Source organism: Asterias amurensis, chromosome 13 (assembly GCF_032118995.1).
Source record: "Asterias amurensis chromosome 13, ASM3211899v1".
NCBI lineage: Eukaryota > Metazoa > Echinodermata > Asteroidea > Forcipulatida > Asteriidae > Asterias > Asterias amurensis.
In genome coordinates this window covers 438,200-465,562 of record NC_092660.1, presented here as the reverse complement: position 1 = coordinate 465,562, position 27,363 = coordinate 438,200, and the positions used below count along the sequence as shown (strand labels likewise).

The 27,363-nt window shown below is 39.0% G+C and overlaps 1 protein-coding gene across 4 annotated transcripts in view; it reads left to right on the top strand.

Moving 5' to 3' along the window:
- Nucleotides 1-13,824, top strand: part of LOC139946618 (KICSTOR complex protein SZT2-like) — a 77,660-nt gene extending 63,836 nt beyond the window's left edge. For all 4 annotated transcript variants that reach the window (XM_071944339.1, XM_071944338.1, XM_071944337.1 and 1 more), the window contains 17 exons: nt 342-510; nt 1,087-1,256; nt 1,440-1,629; nt 1,786-1,955; nt 2,530-2,694; nt 3,044-3,311; nt 3,747-3,826; nt 4,426-4,697; nt 5,323-5,458; nt 5,553-5,624; nt 6,000-6,213; nt 6,790-6,987; nt 7,580-7,864; nt 8,017-8,222; nt 10,524-10,693; nt 11,083-11,188; nt 12,114-13,824. In XM_071944339.1, coding sequence (XP_071800440.1) covers nt 342-510; nt 1,087-1,256; nt 1,440-1,629; nt 1,786-1,955; nt 2,530-2,694; nt 3,044-3,311; nt 3,747-3,826; nt 4,426-4,697; nt 5,323-5,458; nt 5,553-5,624; nt 6,000-6,213; nt 6,790-6,987; nt 7,580-7,864; nt 8,017-8,222; nt 10,524-10,693; nt 11,083-11,188; nt 12,114-12,257 — 3,015 coding nt within the window. In that variant the 3' untranslated portion in view covers nt 12,258-13,824. The remainder of the gene's footprint in view (nt 1-341; nt 511-1,086; nt 1,257-1,439; nt 1,630-1,785; nt 1,956-2,529; nt 2,695-3,043; nt 3,312-3,746; nt 3,827-4,425; nt 4,698-5,322; nt 5,459-5,552; nt 5,625-5,999; nt 6,214-6,789; nt 6,988-7,579; nt 7,865-8,016; nt 8,223-10,523; nt 10,694-11,082; nt 11,189-12,113) is intronic.
- The last annotated feature ends 13,539 nt before the right edge of the window (nt 13,825-27,363 follow it).

Below are 27,363 nucleotides of genomic sequence, written 5' to 3'. Positions count from 1 at the left end.
GAAATGATAACATGGGGAGGTTGAAGTTCCTGAGAGCAATGGGTCCCTTTACTGGGTCCCTTTACTGCTGCCAAACCCATAGCTGAAGCCCAGGCCTACTACTTCAGGGCCTAATTTCATAAAGCTGCTTAAGCACAACAAAATAGCTAAGCACAACAAAATTATGCTAACCAGAATATGTTTACTAAATTAACTACCATGTCACATATACAATTTGTGACTGGTGGTATCCTGCTCATTTCTGTTTCTCAGACATTTATTAAGCAATATTTTCTGCTTGATCAGCTCTATGAAATTGTGCCGTGGCCCTGTTTTAATGATTTGACTTTGCTGCTTAACAGAGGAAGGATAGCAGTCACATGCCAGGTTGGCAGGCCCAGGAGTTAGAGAGACGACAAGATGAAGCTATGAGAGAGAGGCAGCGAGAGGCTGAAGAGGGAAAGATTGGCGTCTTACATCACTTCTTCCAAGATGTCGCCCACACCTGGATGGACTTTGAACACAGCCTGGGTAAATCAGAAATTCAATCTTTTACCTGATTTCAGACTTTTAAAATTCAGCTTGGGGAAGAAAATAAGCCATTATTTTGTCAAACAATTTATAAGAAATCCTGCTCTTTGATTTACCTCTATAGTGCTGTAAAGGCTCAGTGAAATCAAAACCCCAAAAGGTGGAGATGCCATCATTTCAATATACCTTGTAAAAATTAGATCCTAGTTTTAAACTTTTTGTTGGCAATGACTCTTATCCCGTTAAATGCATAAATCAGCTGCACCTGTATTTCTTTTGCAGATGTATTGTAATTGGGCCAAAAGGTTAAGTCGTTAAGTCACCGGAGTGTTGGGTCGTGACACTTGTGTCCTTGAGCAAGAAATTCCCTGGTACCGCAAGGGTAGAGGTTGATAGTGTGTATAAAAAAGCCATTAGAGCACTACGGTTGCCCAGGCAGTATACTCCCCAGGGAGCTGAGAAACATTAAAGGGATGTTATTGGCCCAATGACCAGGGTACTAATGTAAAGCGCATTGATACAGTTATTGTTGAATGTGTTATATGACATTGTTATTATTACAACTTGTTATTACAGATGTGTCAACCGTCCAGAAACTGACGGAAGAGCTTACAAGTCGTTTTTCTCTTGATGCCGTAATTAATGAATTCCTGATGAAATTGAAGACTATTTGCTCTGACCTGACCACTAAAGTCTACAAGAAAGAGGGAGATGTTTACCAATTGTGGAGCAGTGCAGATCCCAAGGTAAATTAAAGATGCCACAACGTGGAAAGGAGGACATTGTTTGTGATGTTTCTTTTCAAATGTTGGTGTATCCTAAAGTTATTATACAGGATTGTTAGAGATGACAAAAACTTAAGTCAACATAGTCACTTAGCAGTTTATATTACAATAATCACCCATTTTCTCCCTTGTCCATTTCTCTAGGAGAGTAAATCACAAGAGAAACTTCAGCAGGACAAGACAGCCACAACCAAAAATAGACCAGGCAGGCTGTTACCAGGGAAATCAGAGAATTACATCTTGATTGGTCGTAACATCCACCAATGGCGTTATAGCTTAGATTGCCCTGCACCACAAGATCTGGTAGATGGGCCATCAATGGTCAACCCATCAAGTAAATATAATCTTTATATCTCACAGTCTTTCGATTCAGTTCAAAACTCACATACTTCTGTTTCCAAACTTCCGTTCTCATCATTCAATATTCTGCTGTAGAAATGTTTGAATATTTTCAGATTTTATAAAAACTGATTTGTAATTTCTATTGCAGCTCATAAAAGTTATCAACGCTTCAAACCCCTTGATGTGAACAGCTATGGATCATCAGAGAAATACAGCGACAGGGATGTGAGCCCACTGACCAGCTTGATAGGAAGGTCACAGGGTCTTCACCTAGTACCCAGACAGAGACTGTTCCTTATGCAGATTATTGACAAGAAGGTAAGATTGTCAATGCCCTACCCTCCTCCCATCACCTTGAGATTTAGACCCCTGACCAGCTTGATAGGAAGGTCACAGGGTCTTCACTTAGTACCTAGACAGAGACTATTCCTTATGCAGATTATTGACAAGAAGGTAAGATTGTCCATGCCCTCCCCTCCTCCCATCACCTTTAGATTTAGACCCCTGACCAGCTTGATAGGAAGGTCACAGGGTCTTCACTTAGTACCTAGACAGAGACTATTCCTTATGCAGACTATTGACAAGAAGGTAAGGTGGTCCATGCCCTCTCCTCCCCTTAGTGTGCTGTGTAACACATTGACCACAGTGCACTCATCTAAAAGAGAAGGGTATTCCTGGCTGTGGCTGCTGAATGCGTCGTTAGCACCTTGTAAACCATTATAAGGTGCTGCATAATTGCGTCTCATAACTCATAACTTCAGTAATCCTTTCTTTCTGTAAAGCACCTTGAGTACCTTGTTTGGTACAATTGTAGATACGTATTCTATATAAGACCTCGACATTATTACTATTATAATTTAAGTTGCTGTGACCTTTTTCCACGTTGATCTAGATTACCCTGTATGTCTACAACTGGTCCAGTGAGTTAATGGACAGTCTTAAGACAACACTGCATCGTCTTGTTATGTGGCATAATTCTCGTTCTCATCTACTTGATTGTCTTGTCAGTCAGAAGATGGGACTTTTCAATCACACCTATTTTGGCACAAATAAATTGGTAAGTTTTCTCTTTTAAAATATGACACCTCTGTGTGTATGTGTTTAGTTTTTTAAATGTCTTGTTTAAGTTCTTTCATGGTTTGTTCTTTTTGTTGTACCTTTGTTTTTTAGACACACTTTTATTATTGTCACACCTTGAGCCCGGACTTGTTAGATGGACAAAATGTTATTTCTTATAGTATGTGAATGACTGCTTTTAACTTGAATAGTCACTGGAAGTGACCATCGAAAGTTATACTAAACTTAAATTTTCACAGGTTGGTTGGAATTTGATTGATTGGAAGCAAGAAGGCGAGAATTAATTCTACTCTTTCTTTTGTTTTGTATATTTTCCATTTCTACATTAGAAGGAGAATCCGTTTTGTCGCTCATTGGAAGAGATAGAGTCTCTGATCAAGTACACCATTCCACCCAAGAGGGAATTCTCTTCTAGGATGACCGTCTCTGCTCCAAAGTCTGCCCGCAAGCTCCACCGAGGACTACCACCATTTGATGAGACATTACGTAATGCCAAGATACGACGCACAATACAGAAGAGTAACTACGATGTTGCCAAGGACCCAGTGGTGCGTAGTGGAACTCAGGCTTTAGAGGTTTGCATCATCACTAAAAAAGGTGAGGCTTTTTATGTTTCTCGCCCAAATGTGCATCCCTCAAGGGCTACTTATGCTCCGCCACCACCAGTAGTCCTGAAGACGAGCAGAGTATACTGTCAAGACCACACTGGCTCTTTTCAGATCAAACACCTCCACAAAAGAGATTTACACATGGTTGTACCCACAAGTTGACTATTTATTTATAGTTTCTTCCTACTTTTTTAATATTGCCGTTTACAAGAACTTGGAGAAACTTTAAATTAATGCCACAGTGTGACATATTGGCAATCATGTTTTTTTCCCTCGGAATTTTGAATTGCAAGTGGAAAAGAAAGAGTCTCTTGTCTCCACACAGTGCTGTTGTCAAAATATTCTCCCCTAAACAAAGTGTTTGTGGTTTGAGCAACATGTGTTATGCTTTATCTTGTTGTGGTATTTTTTATTCTTGTTTCAGAAACTGAAATCTTAAAGAAGCTTGAGAATTTGTACAATACATGGCAGAAGCGCATTGCCCATATAACTCAGCCAGTCAGTGTAAGTATTCAAAGGCCATATACATTTAAGTTATGGTATAATGCTTTCATCTTATCGATATTTTTGTCAACATGAATAATAATAATAATTGGTTTTTATATAGCGCTTTATCACAGCCTGAAGGGCGTATGAAAGTGCTTCTGACATTATTACCTCTGGTCACTTGGTCTTAAATCATTTGTTAAACCATCTAAGCTCCCTGGGGAGTATACAGCCAGTGCTGGGAGTTACTGCACTCCAAGCTAATCATTCACATAAACCATCTCTGCCTTCACAGATACCCATTTTACCCATGGGTGGAGAGAAGCAATGGTTTAGTGTCTAAACCCACTTCCTGATGACTTAACCACTACATGTAGTACTTGAGTCCGATGATATTATCCCTTCGGCTATGGCACCCCCACAATCTACTCAGATTGATTTTGATTTGATCTGATTAATTATGCAAACTACAAAGAAAACAAATGCAAGTATAAATGAAATAGACAAACACCCCCAAAACAGCCAGATATTGTATTTTTATGTCAAGGTTAGCACAACAAGTCCTATTTCCATTGTTGTCCTTGGCTTAGAATCAGTTATTCCCTTTTCTTTTTCAGCTTGATACTCTGGACCTCTTGAAGCAATCATCCCGTCTTGTTCACTACTGTGCCACCCCTCTGTTATTCAGCCCCGCCTGGCGCCATTTTGTCATGAGTGACATGCCGGAGACTGCATCCTCTCACAGCCCCACCCATTCATCTGGTGGGATGGTTGCTGAGGAGGCGTGGCATGTGGATCTCCGATCATCTTTCTTACAGCAATATGTCCAGTTCTTACAGAAGTTGGGGTTGACTCCCATCGAGACAAAAGTTTCTTCCCCGAGACAAACGTAAGTGTAGAAAAGAAAACTATATTTGGTTATATGTGTTTACCTACTTGCTAGGTAGGTTATGTTCTTTTGAGAACTTGTCTTGCTATATATTCTACTACCGGGGAGTAGACTTTTTGAAGTTCAGGAGACTTCTCCACTACTGCGGGGGAAAATTTCAAAGTTCAGAAGACTTCTTAGTTTTGAAAAAAACTATCTTGGTATAAGGTCTTTCTACTTGCTTACTTAGGTGCTCCTGCGTTGTCTGACGCAGACCGGCTACAAGACCGGCCATTTGTAATGACACACACGTACTGCAGACTGCATTGAGTAGTTTCCATTTTCAGTTTAATATTGATCTTTGTGAAACTTAAGATAGAATGAACGCAGAAACCACTTCTAGATCTCATGCCTCGGGGCTTTACTATAAAATCTGTCAAAGAAATTACTTTGAAGTGTAAAGACATGTCTTTCTCCTGGCATCATAGAGTAGAATGACCAAATTGAATAAATTTCAAAGTGGGGGCGCTTAATCCGGGGTTGAAGTGTATGAATAAATGAATATATTAAGTCACTGAAGAAGCATAAAAAAATACGTTTTTCATATGTTTTACCTGGCCGTCACATTTATATTATTATTTTTTAGGATAAAAGCTGTGAGGCTTAAGGATGGTGCTCGGAGCCATAGTCCAGTCCACAGGAAATCCCTGGGGATATCCGCGTCTCAATATTTGCAGATCTCTGTTGCTGGTGGGATCATTCTGATTGAATTGTCATATCAGGTAAGAATAAATAAACTCTTCACTAGTTAGTTTTTCTTTCTTATTTTGGTAAATTTAACAATAATTTGTTTTCTTTCTCTTATCTTAACACCAGCATGCATACTTCTGTGTACGTATCTATGCATTTGAGAGCTCCAGAGTACCAGGAGTGGACATCAACCAACAAGTAAGTACTGCATCCTAAAAGATATTCCTCTGAGATTATCCCTCTATTATCTTGAAACTTGAATCTTGATTCTTGCATCTTGTACTCTCCTACAAGCATTGCTGCTGTCCTGGAAAGGGTGGGTTGGAAATGCAATTTGTGCAGTCAATTTGTACTTATGAGAATGTGATATTGTTAGTAACTAAAACTGATTATTCTTATTTTTATTATTATTAGGGGTTAATCTTTCTCTTATAATCCCAATTATTTCTTGATCTGGTTACAGCTTGCCATGTTATTCACGGATAATTGAGATGATGACCGACCGGACCATTATCTGTTCAGGTTAACTAATCTTCAACTAATAATTCTGATTATTTCTTGATCTGGTTACAGCTCGCCATGTTATTCACAGATAATTGTGACCGATACAAGGATCTGATCCATCTGCACTCCTTTGCTCATGACTTCCACCTCCGTACAATTCAATCTTACTTCCATCGGCCTGAGATGGGCTTCAAGTCACACTACCATGTTACAAGGTTCCTGGCTGATTTTGTCAAGTTCTTTACACCAAGGCCAAAGTTCTGCCGCAACCATATCCACCAGGGTTAGTATCTGAGAATTTGCAGAAGGGTCATGTAAAAGTTATATGAAACAAACTTTGATTTCAAAATGTGTCGATTGCTATTAACATATTTTGTTCACCCCAAGATGAGAAAAGGCATATTATAATTATAATAATAATATTAATAATAATAAACATTTCTGTGGCGCTCTTCAATTAGCACAGCACCTCACAAGAAAAACAAAACAAGTAGAAAACGTAGAAGAAAAAAAACTACACATTGCACTCAGTGGGAAACAAAAACGTTATGAGAGACCGCTTGAAAACCAAAGTAGACGCTGCTTCTCTGACGTTACAGCGCAGGTGGTTCCAAAGCTTAGGAGCTGCATTGAAGAATAAATTGTTGTAACCTTATTGGCTGGTAACCATATTCTGGTAAAGCAAATTGTTTTGTTGAGCTTAGCTACTGTTTGTGCTTAGCAGCTCATTGACAAACTATATAAGATGACAAGACTTTACAGGAAATTAACACATTTAAAAACAATCTTTTGTATTTACATAAACTTATTAGTATTTCATTGAAACTCTTCCAAAATGATTTCATTTTTGTTTTTTTAGAGCATCAGGGATTCCTGAGTCACAACACTCCAGCCCCTCTCCTGTATCAATACCTCATGGATCACCCACCACCAAGTATGAAGAAACTGAGTATGTCTAACGGCTCCATCAACCCCCAAGATGTCTCTGAGAACGAGGAGGAAGAATATGCAGTTGTCAACCTCATCCCCCGCTCCGCTGTCTATAAAGACAATAAAGGTGAACACATTGATATGATGACATACCCCTGGCTTCATCCATTTGTGGCGTGTCATGGCCTAGCACACCGTATTCAAGCTCTGGTGTTACTGATCAGCAGAGTGAAGGTTTGAGTCCCGGTCTTGACAATTGTGTCCTTAAGCAAGACACTCAACCATTATGCTTCATCCTTTGGTTGGGAAGTAATGCCGTTGGTCCCAAGTGTTGTGTAACACACCAAAAATGACCCAGTGCTCTTATCAAAATGAAAAGGGGTTTGCCTCGGTGTTCCTGGTTTGATTGGCAGCATATTGCGCCACAGCACCTTGTAAACCATAACATAGAAAGTCAAGTTATGTTCTGAGTAGGGGAAGGGAATAGTTAGCGAAACAAATGAGGCTTTAAGATATTCAAAGATGTTGTTTGATTCCAAATGGCAGTTTACAGAATTGGCAAAGGCACGCTGACCATAGTGAGAGGTTCTAAATCTTGGTGAGCTTACTTACATAAGTGAATGGACCTTAAAATCCCACCACATTGTTTACCAATGTCCATTATTGTATTATGTATCTGCCGGAGAAATAAAACTAATATAAATCTATATTGTTGCTAGGTAAATGGTGCCATGATGAGCTGGATCGCAGCGTGGTCATCTGCCGTAGTGAGAACCAGAGTCAGACCCGACCCAACTCCCCAACTCCAACGACTCCCGAGCCTTCCACAACAAACATCCCTCAGGATCAGTCCTTGGTTGTGGACACCAACCCTAACTTGCTGAATCTCTGCTTCTATGTGATTGTGACAAGTAAGAGAGATCTGTATCCAATCCAACATGGCTGGAAGAGCAAAACGCCCTTGGTGAATTTCCCGCATACTGGTGGAATCCCTCCTAGTGAAAGTAAGTTTGAGAGAGAAAGTCCTTTATCACCCAAAATTATTATTAGCATTCATTATTGTTAATTGATACGAGGACCATGACCAAGATGACGGCAGCATGATAAAGGTCTATTGTGCCCAGTTTGATCCATTTTTTGACTTGATGTCTTGTAGATACCCGTAGTTACATCCTCCTGAAGGAAGAGGTACAGCATGCCAAGGACAGGATCGTCACCACTGTACGCCAAGCTGCCAATAACTGCAGACGAGATACTCTATGGGATCAGCTACGACAGGGAGAATTACTAGAAGAAGGTGGAGCTTCTTCATCAGCTGCCAGTAAAAGGACCAGAAGAAAAGAAGGAGATGAACTTAAAGACGTAAGTGTTTCGGTTTTGTTTAACTTTGTTGGATTCTTGATGTGCCTAGGAGCTAAAAGTTCTGCAAAAATGACAAAATTACCTAATATGACCTCTGCCACTTAGCGTCCTACAGTCTTTCAGTGTATCAGTAAACATTATTATATCAAGTCTGGCCTGAAATCAATTTATTGGTCATGAGATGTGCATAATACGCAGTGGGCATTGCACTGGACTTAATTTCTGGTGTTGTTTCAGGGTGTTGTTCGGCTTCTGACTGCCACCCCAAAAACAAAGATATTGACAAAATATGGAGCCCACCAACAAGGGCTTAATGGCACAGTTGGTAGAGCGCCGACTCGTTGCTCCAAGAGAGCGTTTTGGCGACCCAACCAGAACATTGGTAATCGGTTGAGTGCGGTGACAATGCTGTACAGACCAACCGGTAACTGACTTGTTGAATCGGTTGGGCTTTAGTTGGGGTCGCCAAAACGCACTCCAGAGGTCTGTGGTTCAAATCTCGCTCTAGTCAGTTTTTCTTTGTTCTACAGGAGTTTTCTCATAGGTTACCCCTGGAAAGGTTTGCTTCACAGAATCGACCTATACCACCAGAGATAATCTTCCACTGTCAAAAGGTGGATTCTTATTCATTAAAAATGGTTACATTTACAACAGGGTCTGGATGCTTACTGATGCTGCTAACATAAATTAAAGCTTTGGTGCTGTTGTGTGGGCTGCTCAAGTTATATTGATTAGTTTTGATCTGTCTAACCTGCTAAATGGTGGTGATATTTTTGGCGTTCATGTAGTGTATTTTGGAATTATCATAGAAATTTAAGTCATGTCTAAATATTGACAGCTTCGCCGAGTGGCTAAGGCTTTGGCTAGATGGTGTCGCTTCTGCCGATAGTCATAGCCAAGACAAAGTGGCTTGATTTGGACATGACCTTGGGTCGATTTCACAAAGAAATATAGTTTATCGCAAGACAAACTGTCAGTATTACCATAGTTATTTGCATTGTGACATCACACTTAACTTAGCAACAACGATTGATTTACTGTCTAAATCAATCTTAGCTCTTTGTGAAATCGGCCCCTGATTCAAATGGCCTGTGATCCTGTCTCTGACTCAAAAGGTTTGTTTGGAGTGGTATTGGTTGAATGCTGTAAAAACTTAACTTATCTTTACGCCAAGTGGTAGTGATGATTAAACGTTCAAGTTAGTCAAATGAACTAAGCATATTAACGTTTGTGTTAAAGACACTGGACACTATTGGTAATTACTCAAAGTAATTATTAGCATAAAACCTTACGTGGTAACGAGTAATGGCGAGAGGTTGATAGTATAAAACATTGTGAGAAACAGCTCCCTCTGAAGTGACATAGTTTTCGAGAAAGAAGTAATTTTCCACGAATTTGATTTAGAGACCTCAGATTTAGAACTTGAGGTCTCGAAATCAACCATCTAAACGCACACAACGTCGTGTGATGAGTGTTTTCTTTTTTCATTATTATCTCGCAACTTTGATGACCGATTGAGCTCAAATTTTCACAGGTTAGTTATTTATACATACGTTGAGATACACCAACTGTGAAGGCTAGTCTTTGACAATTACCAATAGTGTCCACTGCCTTTAAAGGCATTGGACACTATTGGTAATTACTCAATAATTGTTATGTAAAAACTTTCTTGGTAATGAGCAATTGAGAGCTATTGATAGTATAAAACATTGTTAGAAACGGCTCCCTCTGAAGTAATGTAGTTGAGAAAGAAGTAATTTGTCACTCAAATATTTGAATTGAATTCAAGGGGTCTCGAATTCAAGCTTCTGAAAGCACACAACTTGATGACAAGGGTGTGTTTTCTCATCATTTATCTCTCGCAACTTCGACGACCAATTGAGCTCAAATTTTCACAGGTTGGTTGTTTTATGCATATGTTGAGATACACAAAAGTGGGAAGACTGGTCTTTGACAATTACCAAAGGTGTCCAGAGCCTTTAATATAGTATTGGTTGATAAATGCAGTCCACTGTCCAACTCTTATTACTGTTCATAAACGATTTAAAAGAGATTAAAAAACAGAAGAAGAAAATCAATTGTTAAAACTTTTTATTTGAAAATCAGTCATCAGTCAATGAATGGAATACTGGATTGTTTAGTGCATCCAGCACATGATACCCTAGTTACTGCATCACACAAAACCCATTGAGTGGCAATAAAAAAGGTGCTTAAAAAAGGGGGGACAAAAACTTTAGGGACTTTTGAATCCTTCAAAACTAACTTTGAATAATCATTACTTGACTTGTCTTTGTCCATCAGCCAAGCATACTTCGCATGACGTACCCAGAGTTCAAAGTTCTTTTGGACACGGTTCACCAGGTTCCCCTCAGCCACATGGATGAGAGACTTGTACCCCTGCTCAGTAATGGTATCCCCTGGTATGAGGGCTTACTCAGGTTTCTCAGGTCAAAGTTCAGCCACATGACTCGGTAATTATCCTCATTGCCTAGTTTATTTAAGGTTATATTATATTTTTTTCCTCATGTTTTTAACCTCCATCCAACCTATGGGAACAAAGCAACAGAAAATGGCTTACATTTTGAGTTTTATTTGCAGGGATATCGCACAAGTTGTTCCAAAACCAGCTGTGGTAATTAAAATAAGAATTGACCCCTCACACAAGCTGGAACATCCCTCCGTACAATTCTTGTCCGCCATTTTGGAAAGCAATTCCTTTTGGTACTTTTTGACCCCCCTAAGGAATGGCAGATAAGATAGACATTAATGTTTAAGTTTGCTGTATTTTTACTATGTACAAGTGTTTGTATCTTGCTTATACTCAGTGCCCTAACTATTGTTTTTCTTTTCCTTGGTGTAGATTCTTCACTAGCGAGGACAACCTTGTGACTCACTTAGCCTTAATCAACCCCAACCACCCTGATATGATGGTGCTACTCACTGTCGACAAGCAAGCAAATATGTCTGTAAGTATCCAACCTCACAGTGGCTGCGTGCTCCTGATATCTTTCTTCTTAGTCTCAAAAAGATCTGAGTATCTTCTCTTTATCTTAAACTATAATAATGTTGCTCTCGATCCTTAATGCAATAAAGATAGCATTTGTAATCTGTTCCTTAATGATATTATCTAGGAAGGTTTCTGATCAATAGAGTGTGGGTTTGAGTGCCGGTCTTGACATGGTGTGTTGTAGCCAAGTAGTTTAGCGTACTAGACTCTAGCTCTGATGTTTCTGATCAATAGAGTCCGGTCTTGACATGATGTGTTGTAGCCGAGTGGTTTAGTGCACTAGACTCTAGCTCTGATGTTTCTGATCAGTAGAGTCCGGTCTTGACATGGTGTGTTGTAGCCAAGTAGTTTAGCGTACTAGACTCTAGCTCTGATGTTTCTGATCAGTAGAGTCAGGTCTTGACATGATGTGTTGTAGCCGAGTGGTTTGGTGCACTAGACTCTAACTCTGATGTTTCTGATCAGTAGAGTGTGGGTTGACATGATGTGTTGTAGCCGAGTGGTTTGGTGCACCAGGTTAGTGTCTAAGATCCTTATATTGAGCTTCTATTTGTAGCAGTAGTGCAGAGTGCTCTGAAGTAACTTCAGCTATTGCAATGGCCGTTGGTTACAGCGACAACCTAAAAGAATGGGGCATTTCAATGATTCGATTCATAGTGGCTGTCAAAACCATCAATTCCAACATAGTGGCTGAACAATCTATCTACCTTAGAACCAATGGTCACTTTCTTGAGATTTGGTCAATCACAAATAGTAATCAAATGTCCAAAAGGAATAAAGTTACTCAGTTCATAGAGCTAGTTGAGATGAATGAATTTTCTCTTCTCAAGTCAATAAGAACAATACGATAAATTTGTTTGTGTGTTTTGTTTTCTCTTTTTTAGGAGTTGGTTGCGATATTTCGTGAGGAGCCGCAAGGGTCGTCGAGTGATTCAGAGTCCAAGGGACAACAAGTCTTGGCCACTCAACGTCAGATGGAAATAGTCATCGATGCTGTTACTTATTATATGTGGACTACTATTATATGAGTGAACAGGATTGCTTCATGAAATAGTCACTGTATCAAGGGGCACTGATGTTTTTTAATTTCATGTCATCTATCGTGAAGCCAAGGACTTGCAGAAAAGTGAACTGAAATCACTGTATTAGCCTGAAATCACTGTATTAGCCAAGCGTTCCATGGAGAGAATACAAAGAAGGAAGTTGCAGTTTTAAATGTGAGAGGAAAACCCCAGAGAATTATTCCAGGGAACCAATGCAGTCAGGTAGGGACTCAAAACCCCATACACAGAGTGCCCCCGGCATGATTTAGAACAAGGTCCTAGATGGGGAGGGCGACAAAAGATGTCACTACGGCAACTCTACCGCTGAAGACATGACAACAAACTGTTTTGTGAATAGACATGGTTGCTTCAAAAACTAGTCAAGGAGTAAAGTCTGAAGTGCTGTCAGTGCATTGAAACATGTCATGAAACAGTCTCTGACTTCAGAGAAATAGTGCTCCTCACTGGCTGGATTATCTTTGTAAACTACTGTTTCATGATGTCTGGTTTCAAACTGATCATGTGATGTAGACTGTTTGCAGTTGGTTTGACACAAAATAACTTTTAAAAGAAGAATTTCAAAAGATAATGGCTTTTGAAAATGACCTGTTCACTGCACGTGTGTGCTCTGATGGCTGTATAACATTAATGGCAAGTGCATACATGCATTAAACTGGGTGAGAGTTCACAATTCCATGCACAGCTACCGACCTGCTATGATTATGATGACAGGCCCACTTTAAGGTACATATGAAGGGATTAGTTCCATGTTTTTGTTTTCAAAGAGAGTATATTCTTTGGTTTCAACAAGGTCTTACAAAAACTTCAACAGAAAGCTTCATGAACCTGTCATAAAACTAATAGAGGTTATTTATAAACAGAAAAAAACCCAGCATGATTCAACTCTAGTCTGGAATTTTTGTTTCTGTCGGATTAATTATGTGAAACTATAAATCATGCGACCTTGTAAATAAAAGTGCATGTGTATTATGATAAACTTAAATCTACCTTTGTATATCTTAAGTCTACCTTTGTATACATATAAATACTAAAAGTTATTTTTCAGTTATAATTTTTCCTAAATCTTGCTCCAGTACTTGGGGATATTTTCTTACTTCTAAATTTGGGAGTTTCAGTAATAAATGAACGTGCTCTTAGTGTGTATGATGTGTTAAGCTTCAATCAAGGCTACGCCAGTTTGTTTCTGTTATACATGTATGTAGGGTTTTTGATTTATTCAAAATGGTGTCTTTATTGTAAAAAAAAGTGTACCATTGATTGACATCATACAAATAAAGTTAAAATTGATCTACTCCTAGAGACAATCACAGCATACTGATCGAGTTAAACCTCACCTATTACAGTTTTGTGTTATTGGGCAGCGTGCAGCCAACATGTTACTGCTTTAAGATCTGAGCCCAATTTCAAGGAGCTGTTAAGCAAAAAAAAAAAATGTTTACAAATTTCCTGCTAAGCAGAAATAAGCAATATACCAGTCACAAATTGTACATGTGAAATGGTATTTTGGCTGGTAACTCTGTTCTGGTAAGCATACTTTGTGTGTGCTTAGCAGCTCTTTGAAATTGGGCTGTGCTTTTATAAGTTGTTTTACTATGCTTGTACAGTAGAAGGAATCTTCTGCCAGACGCAGCCTCCAGTTTTTAACATACATGTAGACCCAATGCACAAGGCGCAGCGCGCAGTGTCTCCTGTCCGGCATTTTGGGGGTCAAAATGTGCACAAATGGATGGCACTCGTGTTTATAACGCACCCACAAATGGAGGGTACCCGTGTTTACGCACCCACAAATGGATGGTACCCGTGTTTACACAACCACAAATGGAGGGTACCCGTGTTTACGTACCCACAAATGGATGGTACCCGTGTTTACGCATCCACAAATGGATGGTACCCAGGTTATCGCACCCACAAAGGGATGGTACCCGTGTTTACGCACCCACAAATGGATGGTACCCGCACCAATGCCCGTGAAAAACAAGTGTACCATCCTTTTGTGCATGTTTTGACTCCCAAAATGGCGGACAGGAGAGGTGCATGGAAGTGCGCTGCGCGTTGTGCAATGGGTCTATGGGATGTTTGCACTATGCAGATTGACTAGAACAAGAGGGGTTGGGACTAAGGGCCATGTCGCATGAGGCATTGTAGCCCAACAAGCAACCAGTTCTAGACTATCCCCAAGAAGAAAAGCATTCATATTGAAATTTTCCAATATTCTTCTTGAGGATCATAAGACATTGTTTTCACCATTACTCATGTGTAAAGGCCCTTTGACAACATCAAAGTGGCAAAATTGAAATATTTATTACTAAACTGGGACACAAGCTGTTTAACTAAACGTACTTTATTCATACATGTCGTTTCATTCATCAATTTCATAATGACTTTTGGGGAAAAAATGAAATAAAGTGTTTTACTAAACTGGTTTATGAAGTTACACTCATGGTGTTCCGTAAATACTCGCTTAATTAACTTTTAAGTTTGGGTATACTTTAGTGGCATGCCACAATTTATTTTATCTGTTAAATGATTCTTGTTCTTGCTCAGAGGACAATGTTTGAGTATTAAAATGGGGCTTTTCCCAACAGGAGTTTTCACAGTATTGTGTAATTTATTCCAAGGTGTAGATTGAGTTGTCAGGAGACGTGTTTTGTGAGTTTAATTTTCAAGTGTCAAAGCAAAAAGATAAAAAAAAAAACGATCCTCCACGCCCATACCTTACAATTTTGAATGCTGCGCAATGGCAGCGAAATAGATTATTTCAGGTTTGGTTTAAATTTAGTTTAAATGCTGGGCTTGCCCCCTTATGATTTTTTCTTTAAGTTTTTTTTTTAAGTTACGATATATCCCCAATAAAGCTGATGTATAAAGTCAAGCTAAAATAGAGCATTATTCATCGTTTTTAAAAAAACGCAAATTAAAAAATATGCAAATTTGATTTTAAAAAGGCCTGTTTTGGGTCAAAAATTGAAAAAAACACTAAGTCCAGCACTTTTTTCAAATTTTTGTCAAAAAATTCACAAAGTGCACAGGTTGGCATGACCAACCGAATGTAAGCAAATCAATCAATGGCATTAAACGAAATTGTGACCAAATTTAACATTTTATGTAACGATTCTTTGGCTGAAATATCTCTTATGATTGTTTTATTTGTTTCCAATAAATTCAACATTAGTGTAAATAATTATGTAACATTTCTGCACTATGCTATACTATGGTTATCTGTTCTTTATTTGCATTTTCGGCTTTCCATAGTTTTCCAACCTTGGCTGGTAAACTGCTGAATCTACATCCAAACGTCGCGCTGAAGACAGTGCACCAGTGCGCCCCTGAGAAACATAGCGGGCCATCCCGACTGTAACTGGTACCCGACGTGCTGCCTGAAAAATGCGCGGCCTTCGCATCGGGCACCAGTTACTGTCGTCATTTTAATTCAAGAAACGTGGTTGAGGGAAGCCCTCCCGTTATTTATCGATTTTTCTTCAGACATTTTTGTATTTTTGGCGGACAGTTCCGTGGGTATTTTTTTGCAAAACTAACACAGGTGAGTTTATTGTTATCTTTGTGAACAATTGAATTTTTATTGAGTGTTTTTGTTCGTGAATTTGGGTTTTCTTTTCGTTGGGCGCAACATTTGAAAAGCACGAGGGTGTGGGTGGACGCGTACACATGTGTCATGACGTCTCGTACATATGTCTTGGTCGTGTCGTACTATTTCATAGGAGTCGTAGCCAGCCCCATTTTTGTGAGAGTTGGCCAAACAAGTTGGGCTACACATGTCTCAATATCAGTATAATATTATCAAATCACAAGGGGGGTAATGCGCTTGTATCAAATTTGGTCCACATTTGTTCATCAACAGTAGACCCAGTAACTGGGGCGCTGTACTCCTTTTAAACGATTTTTGACTTCATCTGTCGTACTAGCGCCCCAGGGAACGGCACAGAATTTTAACAAATACCCTGTTTTTCGCGACACCCAGCCACAAAAAATGCCTCAAAATGACAAAAAGACCAAACAAACTAGCTCAAAAATCGCCTACTCTATTCTCGATACGTCTAGGATGTAACATCAGGCATTTAATTGTACTCACGATCATTTTTTAAACTCCAAATCGATGATTTTTAACTCCGCATCGTGGAGCGATGACAAGTCTGCGATTTTCGGATGTGTATGATAACGAAACATGGCAAAATTCTGTGCCGTTCCCTGGGGCGCTAGTACGACAGATGAAGTCAAAAATTGTTTAAAAGGAGTACAGCGCCCCAGTTACTGAGTCTACATAAACAGTAAAAATACCTTTTTGGTCATAAACATCATCACTTTTTGGTCAAAAAGTAAAATAAATGCAAAAATTATAATTGTTAAATGATTTCTTTCAACACAACACCCCTCCAGCTATGAAATGGTAGAGCCCTCTGCTGCCCTCGCGTAAACAACTCCTTATAAGGGAATGCTGTGGGTGTGGCGCGTATCGCATGATGTAGCACAACTGTTTCAGCCGTTGCTCACGACCTATAGGAATGAAGAGACTGTCTTATAAGAACAGGTGCAAGGAAGCGTGTCACGCATGAATTAACACTTTTTACCGGTCATTAACAAAAGGTTTACGCACACCCACATGACGCGCTCTCCACCAAAATAAGAGTAGAGAAACTGTCTGGGGTATTATGAATAATGGTTTATTTATTCAACAATACTTATAAACAGACACTGGCAGTAAAGAACTGAATTGCGGTCTTAAATTTACACTTTTGTCAGTTAATACAATAAAAAGATAGTTAAATGTAATTGGACTAAAACACATAAAACATTAAAATGCACAAATGACACACCCCCCCCCCCCCCTAATGTAAAGTAACAGGGCAAAAGACTCAGAATTGCACATAAAATATATAAAAATAACAGAGCAGTTACTAACCAGATTTGGAAACCGCTGCAACAACAGTTAAAAACAATTAAAAGTAACGACAGCAAAAATAAACAAACAATTGAATGAAGATTAGGCCCGGGCAAATTATTTGACTATCCGGTTAATGGCGAATAGGTTTTCCTATCTGTAATCGTGAATGCCTTTTTTTTCTTAACCGGATATCCGCATAGGGCGCAAATACCTATTTATAAACCGGATAGTTCTGCAACTACAACCATGTAACTGGATATTCTTTTAATATCCCAATATCCGCGACGTCAGGCGACAAATGATAGGAATGTTTTGTCTGAATCCTTATAAAACTTCTATTAAGACAGCATAAAACAGCATAAATTAAGTATTTAACTATGCTCACCTCCGTGAAGAGTTAAACAATGACATCTCTGCACAAGTTTAAAATAGTTTAATTTGATGTATTGTAGGGTTGTATCCTGTTGAGCTGGCACACCACACATACAAGTGATTGCTGACTTGGACCATGTACCAAGGGTAAGTGTAAACACAAACAAATGCTCTCAATTGTTGCTAATAACCAGATGAAATGAAAATGTTAGAAATTTCTAATTTAATCTTAGTACAGCTCCATTCTCTAAAATGTATGCCTCGGCTGTAAGCCCCTACTTGGGCCAATTTCATGGCTGTGGTTATCGCAAAAAATCTGTACCTACAATCACCATTCTCTGCTTACTGTGCAAGCGGCAAATTTCTGCGCTATCTGTATAAGCGAAGAATGCTTTGTATGCGTGGAGCAGGAGTATACATGTGCAAACATTTCTTGCTAACCTGAAATATGCTTGACATAAGCGGAGAATCCCCCTTGCTTCCAGAGCACCCATTCTTTGCTTACGTTAATTAGAGCCATTAAATCAGGCCCTGATTTTCTATGGATGTTAGAACTGCTTAGTCAAAGTAATTATGGACACTTAAGTCTAGAGCTCATTTTTTGACCTAGCTCAATGTTAATTAAAGGCCCAAATTTGATTAAACTGCCTAGACTGCATGAGTTCAGCCTACCATTACATTTCTGCTTTCATGTTTTGTCTTCATTTATTCGTGATTGGAAATATACAGCAAAACAAATCTGTTTGATGATTGTTAAAATTAAAATGTTGCAAATGTTCCAATTTGTTTGTGTTGCAGTGGGTGTTTGAGATCTCCAGTGACATCTACCTGTCAACAAGGATGTCCAAGACCAGCCTCTTATACAGGAGCTTCACTCTCTAGTAAAAGGTGAATTCCCATGCTCTTAATATTGAGCTAGGTCCAAAAATGAGCTCTAGACTATTTGTGCAGAGTGCATATGGCTCTTGTTTGAGCCAAAGTAAAACTAAGTGTTATTTTAAGACTCCAGTTGAAGGCAACAAGGCATTTCGCCTTATCCCATTTTTTTAAATGCACCAAGGCTTTAGCCTTGCATACTTATCAAATTTTGTTTGAAAATGCAATAAACCCTGCATACTTATAAAATAATGCTTGAAAATGCTATCTGGAAATTCAGATACATATTGTCTGGACATTTCAGACCCCCCCCCCTCCCCCTCCAAAATTTTTGAAATTGAGTTCGTTTTGACCTCCTGAGATCATCTTGGGATCATACAAAACTGGTAAGTGGCATAACCAGTGTTTACGATGACAACCAGTACTTAAGCAACTTAATGTTACCCCATAGTTTCGCCACTGATTTCATTGATAAATATTTGTCCTTTAAAATGTTTTTCCTTGTGATTTATTTGTTTAACTTTAGGCCCAAATTTGATAAAACTGCTGATAAAACTTGTGATTTTTAAAATTTTAGGCCAAATTTTGATAAAACTGCAGAAACTTGCCCCCATTGTAATTTTTTTATTTTTATATGCAAACTTATTTTGTTTCCTGTAAAATGTTTTTCTTTGTAGTGTTTGTCCGCCACCGTTGGGAAGATGTCAAGAGATCACCAGTAACAAGCTCATAGTTATCTGAACATGATGTAGGCCTGTAACAAAGAAGGTAGATACATAATTCTTAACAATTGTTTGAAGGATGTGTATGCAAATCAAATGGAACTCATTTAGCTAAAGGCCAATCATCATGCACGCGGTGCATTTTAAGCTCAAAATAACTACCACTGTTTGTAAATTCGCGTAGAAAAGTTCTATTAACTATGACCAAAGACAATTGCTACACCTTCTAAGTCAAAACTGAGGTAGTTTGAAGGTCACATTGAGTGTTCAAGCACAAAATGTGTCATAAAAGCGAGGTCTGATTTATAAACAACACACCATCCGAAAATTGGGCTGGTTTATAATAGTGGCTGAATGGTGCTGGTAGTCTTAATAAGGGTTGGGGGGGGGGGGGGTTGTCTGTATCCCCCCCCCCCCCCCCCCCACAAATTAAACTCTTTGGGTCAGTGTTCCACCCAAATAATCTTGCCCATTTGAGGGAATTCCCTTTGAAAATATAATTGACCAATAAAACCTTGACTTGACTAAAGGAAAGACAGCAAAACGTTCTTACACTTGGATTTGTTGTGATCTTGTGAGAAAATATGAGTAAGGCACCATCCATGGATGGTACATAGGCCGTTAGCCACAGCAGATAAATAATCTGCCAGGGTATAGTGTAGAAACCCCAGAATGCTTTAATTTCCATTTAGCCAAATACCCAAATACAATGATAAACTTTAGTGCAGCCTGTCTTGTCTGCCACAGTTGTATATCAAACGGACAACATCCGTTCTGGAACTGGGGATAAGGCAAAAGGGGTGCATTATTTCTGCTACTTTCTGTCCCTCTTTTAATGGGTGAAAAGTGTAACACCACACAGGGGCATGCCTGTGCAAGATACACAAAGAAATATCTAGGTGGTTATTCACGTCACCATAAGCTTTACTCCACACATGGGTAAATGGTTACCTGTGAGGGCAGAGTTGGTTCTTGTGATTGATTAGCTTACATATTTAGGGGCACAGACTGTAGATGGTTTAAGGAATGATTTAAGGCCCAGTGACCAGGGGTAATAATGTAAAGCGCCATGAGCGTCACTGCATGACAGACCTGAGCACTATAATGGTTTCAAGGAATGATTTAAGGCCCAGTGACCAGGGGTAATAATGTAAAGCGCCATGAGCGTCACTGCTTGACAGAACTGAGCACTATAATGGTTTAAGGAATGATTTAAGGCCCAGTGACCAGGGGTTATAATGTAAAGCGCCATGAGCGTCACTGCTTGACAGACCTGAGCACTATAATGGTTTAAGGAATGATTTAAGGCCCAGTGACCAGGGGTAATAATGTACTGCGCCATGAGCGTCACTGCGTGACAGACCCGAATACTATAAGAAGCCACCATCATTGTTATTATTATAGAAAGAGGTGGTCTTAATTACTCATGCAAGAGTTTTGATGACAAAGTATTGGCTTACACTACATAATTGTATCCGTTTACTTGACCTTTCAGGGCCAGTAGTTCCTGAAACCAACTCTGGATGGAGTCTCCCCTACCGACATCTTGAAGGCTGCAGGGTATAAAGGAGATCAACTGCCTTTGGCTCATCTGTGGATCATGAATGAACAAAAGTAAGATATTCTTTTTTAGATGAGTAAAGCCCGGTTCATACTTGCTTTGAATGCGAAGCGAATGTTGACGTCACAAATAATTCGCAGCAGTTAAAATCTGCTCAACTCACTTGTGAATGTCGTTGCAAAAAGAGGGTTCTGACGTACAATTCGCATCGCATTTGCAGGAAGTACGAACCGGGCTTTACATGTGTTGATATTTGATGCTTTACATGTAGTGGGTTGTTTTGGTAGCTCACTATACAGTTGGCATCTTGTACAAAAAGTACACCAATGCAAGCAAGCAAGCATATACGCGTTACTAGCAGTTACTAACCAGATTTGGAAACCGCTGCAACAACAGTTAAAAACAAATAAAAGTAACGACAGCAAAAATAAACAAACAATTGAATGAAGATTAGGCCTGGGCAAATTATTCGACTATCCAGTTAATGGCGAATAGGTTTTCCTATCCGTAACCGTGAATGCCTTTTTTTTCTTAACCGGATATCCGCATAGGGCGCAAATACCTATTTATAAATCGGATAGTTCTGCAACTACAACCATGTAACTGGATATTCTTTTAATATCCCAATATCCGCGACGTCAGGCGACAAATGATAGGAATGTTTTGTCTGAATCCTTATAAAACTTCTATTAAGACAGCATAAAACAGCATAAATTAAGTATTTAACTATGCTCACCTCCGTGAAGAGTTAAACAATGACATCTCTGCACAAGTTTAAAATAGTTTCATTTGATGTATTGTAGGGTTGTATCCTGTTGAGCTGGCACACCACACATACAAGTGATTGCTGACTTGGACCATGTGCCAAAGGTAAGTGTAAACACAAACAAATGCTCTCAATTGTTGCTAATAACCAGATGAAATGAAAATGTTAGAAATTTCTAATTTAATCTTAGTACAGCTCCATTCTCTAAAATGTATGCCTCGGCTGTAAGCCCCTACTAGGGCCAATTTCATGGCTGTGGTTATCGCAAAAAATCTGTACCTACAATCACCATTCTCTGCTTACTGTGCAAGCGGCAAATTTCTGCGCTATCTGTATAAGCGAAGAATGCTTAGTATGCGTGGAGCAGGAGTATACATGTGCAAACATTTCTTGCTAACCTGAAATATGCTTAACATAAGCGAAGAATCCCCCCTGCTTCCAGAGCACCCATGCTTTGCTTACGTTAAGTAGAGCCATTAAATCAGGCCCTGATTTTCTATGGATGTTAGAACTGCTTAGTCAAAGTAATTATGGACACTTAAGTCTAGAGCTCATTTTTTGACCTAGCTCAATGTTAATTAAAGGCCCAAATTTGATTAAACTGCCTGGACTGCATGAGTTCAGCCTACCATTACATTTCTGCTTTCATGTTTTGTCTTCATTTATTCGTGATTGGAAATATACAGCAAAACAAATCTGTTTGATGATTGTTAAAATTAAAATGTTGCAAATGTTCCAATTTGTTTGTGTTGCAGTGGGTGTTTGAGATCTCCAGTGACATCTACCTGTCAACAAGGATGTCCAAGACCAGCCTCTTATACAGGAGCTTCACTCTCTAGTAAAAGGTGAATTCCCATGCTTTTAATATTAAGCTAGGTCCAAAAATGGGCTCTAGACTATTTGTGCAGAGTGCATATGGCTCTTGTTTGAGCCAAAGTAAAACTAAGTGTTATTTTAAGACTCCAGTTGAAGGCAACAAGGCATTTCGCCTTATCCCATTTTTTTTTAAATGCACCAAGGCTTTAGCCTTGCATACTTATCAAATTTTGTTTGAAAATGCAATAAGCCCTGCATACTTATAAAATAATGCTTGAAAATGCTATCTGGAAATTCAGATACATATTGTCTGGACATTTCAGACCCCCCCCCCCTCCCCCCTCCAAAATTTTTGAAATTGAGTTCGTTTTGACCTCCTGAGATCATCTTGGGATCATACAAAACTGGTAAGTGGCATAACCAGTGTTTACGATGACAACCAGTACTTAAGCAACTTAATGTTACCCCATAGTTTCGCCACTGATTTCATTGATAAATATTTGTCCTTTAAAATGTTTTTCCTTGTGATTTATTTTTTTAACTTTAGGCCCAAATTTGATAAAACTGCTGATAAAACTTGTGATTTTTTTAATTTTAGGCCAAACTTTGATAAAACTGCAGAAACTTACCCCCATTGTAATTTGTTTATTTTTATATGCAAACTTATTTTGTTTCCTGTAAAATGTTTTTCTTTGTAGTGTTTTTCCGCCACCGTTGGGAAGATGTCAAGAGATCACCAGTAACAAGCTCATAGTTATCTGAACATGATGTAGGCCTGTAACAAAGAAGGTAGATACATAATTCTTAACAATTGTTTGAAGGATGTGTATGCAAATCAAATGGAACTCATTTAGCTAAAGGCCAATCATCATGGACGCAGTGCATTTTAAGCTCAAAATAACTACCACTGTTTGTAAATTCGCGTAGATAAGATCTATTAACTATGACCAAAGACAATTGCTACACCTTCTAAGTCAAAACTGAGGTAGTTTGAAGGTCACATTGAGTGTTCAAGCACAAAATGTGTCATAAAAGCGAGGTCTGATTTATAAACAATACACCATCCGAAAGTTGGGCTGGTTTATAATAGTGGCTGAATGGTGCTGGTAGTCTTAATAAGGGTTTGGGGGGGGGGTGTCTGTATCCCCCCCCCCCCCACAAATTAAACTCTTTGGGTCAGTGTTCCACCCAAATAATCTTGCCCATTTGAGGGAATTCCCTTTGAAAATATAATTGACCAATAAAACCTTGACTTGACTAAAGGAAAGACAGCAAAACGTTCTTACACTTGGATTTGTTGTGATCTTGTGAGAAAATATGAGTAAGGCACCATCCATGGATTGCAGAACATCGGCCGTTAGCCACAGCAGATAAATAATCTGCCAGGGTATAGTGTAGAAATCCCAGAATGCTTTAATTCCATTTAGCCAAATACCCAAATACAATGATAAACTTTAGTGCAGCCTGTCTTGTCTGCCACAGTTGTATATCAAACGGACAACATCCGTTCTGGAACTGGGGATAAGGCAAAAGGGGTGCATTATTTCTGCTACTTTCTGTCCCTCTTTTAATGGGTGAAAAGTGTAACACCACACAGGGGCATGCCTGTGCAAGATACACAAAGAAATATCTAGGTGGTTATTCACGTCACCATAAGCTTTACTCCACACATGGGTAAATGGTTACCTGTGAGGGCAGAGTTGGTTCTTGTGATTGATTAGCTTACATATTTAGGGGCACAGACTGTAGATGGTTTAAGGAATGATTTAAGGCCCAGTGACCAGGGGTAATAATGTAAAGCGCCATGAGCGTCACTGCATGACAGACCTGAGCACTATAATGGTTTCAAGGAATGATTTAAGGCCCAGTGACCAGGGGAAATAATGTAAAGCGCCATGAGTGCACTGCTTGAAAGACCTAAGCACTATAAGAAGCCACCATTATTATTATTATTATTATTATTATTATATAATCAGGTGGTCTAAATTACCCATGCAAGAGTTTTGATGACAAAATATTGGCTCACAACTACCTAATTCTATCCGTTAACTTGACCTTTCAGGGCCAGTAGTTCCTGAAACCAACTCTGAATGGAGTCTCCCCTACCGACACCTTGAAGGCTGCAGGGTATAAAGGAGATCAACTGCCTTGGAAAACATCGTATCATCAAGACATCCGAGCAGCTCATCTGTGGATCAAGAATGAACAAAAGTAAGATGTTCTTTTTAGATAAGTAAAGCCCAGTTCATACTTCCTGCGAATGTGGAGCGAATGATGACGTTACAAATAATTTGCAGCAGTTCAAATCTGCTCAACTCACTTGTCGATGTTGTGAAAAGACGGTTCTGACGTTTAATTCGCATCACATTCACAGGAAGTATGAACCGGGCTTTACATGTGTTGATATTTGATGCTTTACATGTAGTGGGTTGTTTTGGTAGCTCACTATACAGTTGGCATCTTGTACATAAGTTCACCTTTGCAAGCAATCAAGCATGTACGCGTTTTTTCTTGCGCTAACTTGGTGGTGCCTGCGGATCGAGTGGTTGCGGATCGAGCGGTGCGTGCGGATCGAAATAAATGCGGATAAGACTAAAGGGACCTGGACACGTGCACGTGGCATGTGGGGTCCTACTTCCGGCTCGGGCCACTGGGTGGTTGATCTTAAAGGTGCATTCGGGCTCCTCATCTGTTAGGATGGTGCCGGTGTTATCACAAATGGTTGACCAACGGAAGTAGTCCCTAGTTCTTTCCAACTAGGGACCGCGATAGTACAGTAGGGGACTGTCCCTCCTTCTGGGACGGCGGACCGGACCCGCCCTCGGGCGGTGCAATGGCCCTGATGACTCTGGAACTCGTGTGGGGCTGGTATCCTGGGACCTTCACGTGGTAGCCCTGTTTTAGACGAACCTTACCAGGATGAATAGGCCAAATTTGAAACTGAAATATATTGCTTGTATGGGTCTACTTAACTATAAGATTGCCCTACAATCATACTCTGTTCAATCAGATTATTAAAACAAGACTAATGCAAGAATATTTGCTTTGTTTTACATGTGAACCAACGGCGAGGTGGCTTAACAACTGCATCTCCTAAGGACCGATTGTCATCCATGAAACAGCACCAAAGTCAACAGTGTCAGTTGAACGAACCCAGGGAGATTCAAGCTCAACAGAATGGAGGGCTGCACCAATTGCAGCTTCAGGACTATTAACATATTGCTTATTTATCAAATATTTCTCAAAAAATCCACAAGGCTATATAAAACAACGCTTGCCCAAAAGTGCTACAAGGCTGCCTTGCATATTAATCCAATTTTGCTGAAATTTTGCCCGAAAGTGCCATAAGGCAGTAGCCTTGTGTATTTATTTAATTTTGCTCAAAACGACAACAAGGCTGTAGCCTTGAGAATTGACAAAATTTTGCTCAAATTTTGGCTAAAAGCTCAACAAGACTAAAGACTTGCATATTTATCAAATTTTGCTCAAACTTTGTCCAAATGCAACAAGACTATAGCCTTGCATATTTATCAAATTTTGCCCAAAAGTGAAACAATATGCCTTGTGTAATTATCCGCTATTGCTCAAATTTTTCCTCAAAGTGCAACAAGACTATAGCCTTGCGTATTTATCAAATTTGCCAAAGTGCAACAAGAATATAGCTTTGAATATTTATCAAATTTTGCCCCAAAATTTCCACAAGACTATATATAGCCTTGCGTTTTTATCAAATTTTGCTAAAACTTTGCACAAAAATTCCACAAGACTATAGCCTTGCGTATTAATAAATATTGCTCAAATTTTGCCCAAGACTGCAACAAGACTATAGCCTTGCATATTTATCCAATTTTGTAAAAAAAATTCCCAAAAGTGCCATGCATATTTATCTAAAAAAAAATTATTCATGAAATTTTGTTCACCTTTTGCCAAAAAGGGCAACAAGACTAACCTGGCGTATATATCCTCGTTTGCTAAAATTTGGGCCAACAAAATCCTCAAGACTTATATAGCCTTTGACAAAAATGCGACAAACTTATCAAATTTTGCTCCAAAATGCGACAAGGCTTTAGCCTTGCATATTCATCAAATTTTGCCAAAAGAATTCCACAAGACACTAGCCTTGCGTATTTATCAAATTTTGCTAAAATATGGCCTAGAAATTCCACAAGACTATAGCCTTGTGTTTTATCAAATTTTGCCCAAAAGTGCAACAAAACGACAAGGCTTTAGTCTTGCATACTTTTATCAAACTTTGCACGAAAATGCGATAAGGCTATAACCTTATAGCCTAGCATACTTACACAAATTTTGCTAAAACTTTGCCCAAAAGTGTAACATGACTATAGCCTTGCATATTTATCAAATTTTTCCAAAAAGTGCTACAAGACTATAGCCTTGCAAAGTTATCAAATTTTGCTCAAAAATACGACAAGGCTATAACCTTATAGCCTTGCGTACTTACAAATTTTGCCCAAAAAGGGCACCAAGACAATAGCCTTGCATACTTATCAAATTAATTTTTCTCAAGTTTTGCCCAAAAGTGTAACAAGACTATAGCCTGGTGTATTAATCAAAGTTGCTCAAAAACGAACAACCTTATAGCCTTGCATGCTTACAAATTTTGCTTGAAAATGGGACAAGACTATAGCCTTGCATACTTATCAAATTTTGCTCAAAAATGTTACAAGGCTATAACCTTATAGCCTTGCATACTTATAGAATTTGGCTTGAAAATGCATCAAGGCTATAGCCTTGCATACTTATCAAATTTTGGTCAAAAATACGACAAGGCTTGAGCCTTGCATATTTATCAAATTTTGCTCAAAAATACGACAAGGCTTATGACCTTATTGCCTAATATTTACATCAAATTTTGCTAAAAAATACGTTAAGGCTATAGTGTTGCATACTTATCAAAATTGGCTCGAATACGACAAGACTTTATTTATAAGGCTATCAAATCCGATAAGGTTATAGTCTTGCATTCTTATCAAAATTATAGCCTTGCATACTTATCAAATTTTGCTCAAAAATGCGACAAGGCTATAACCTTATAG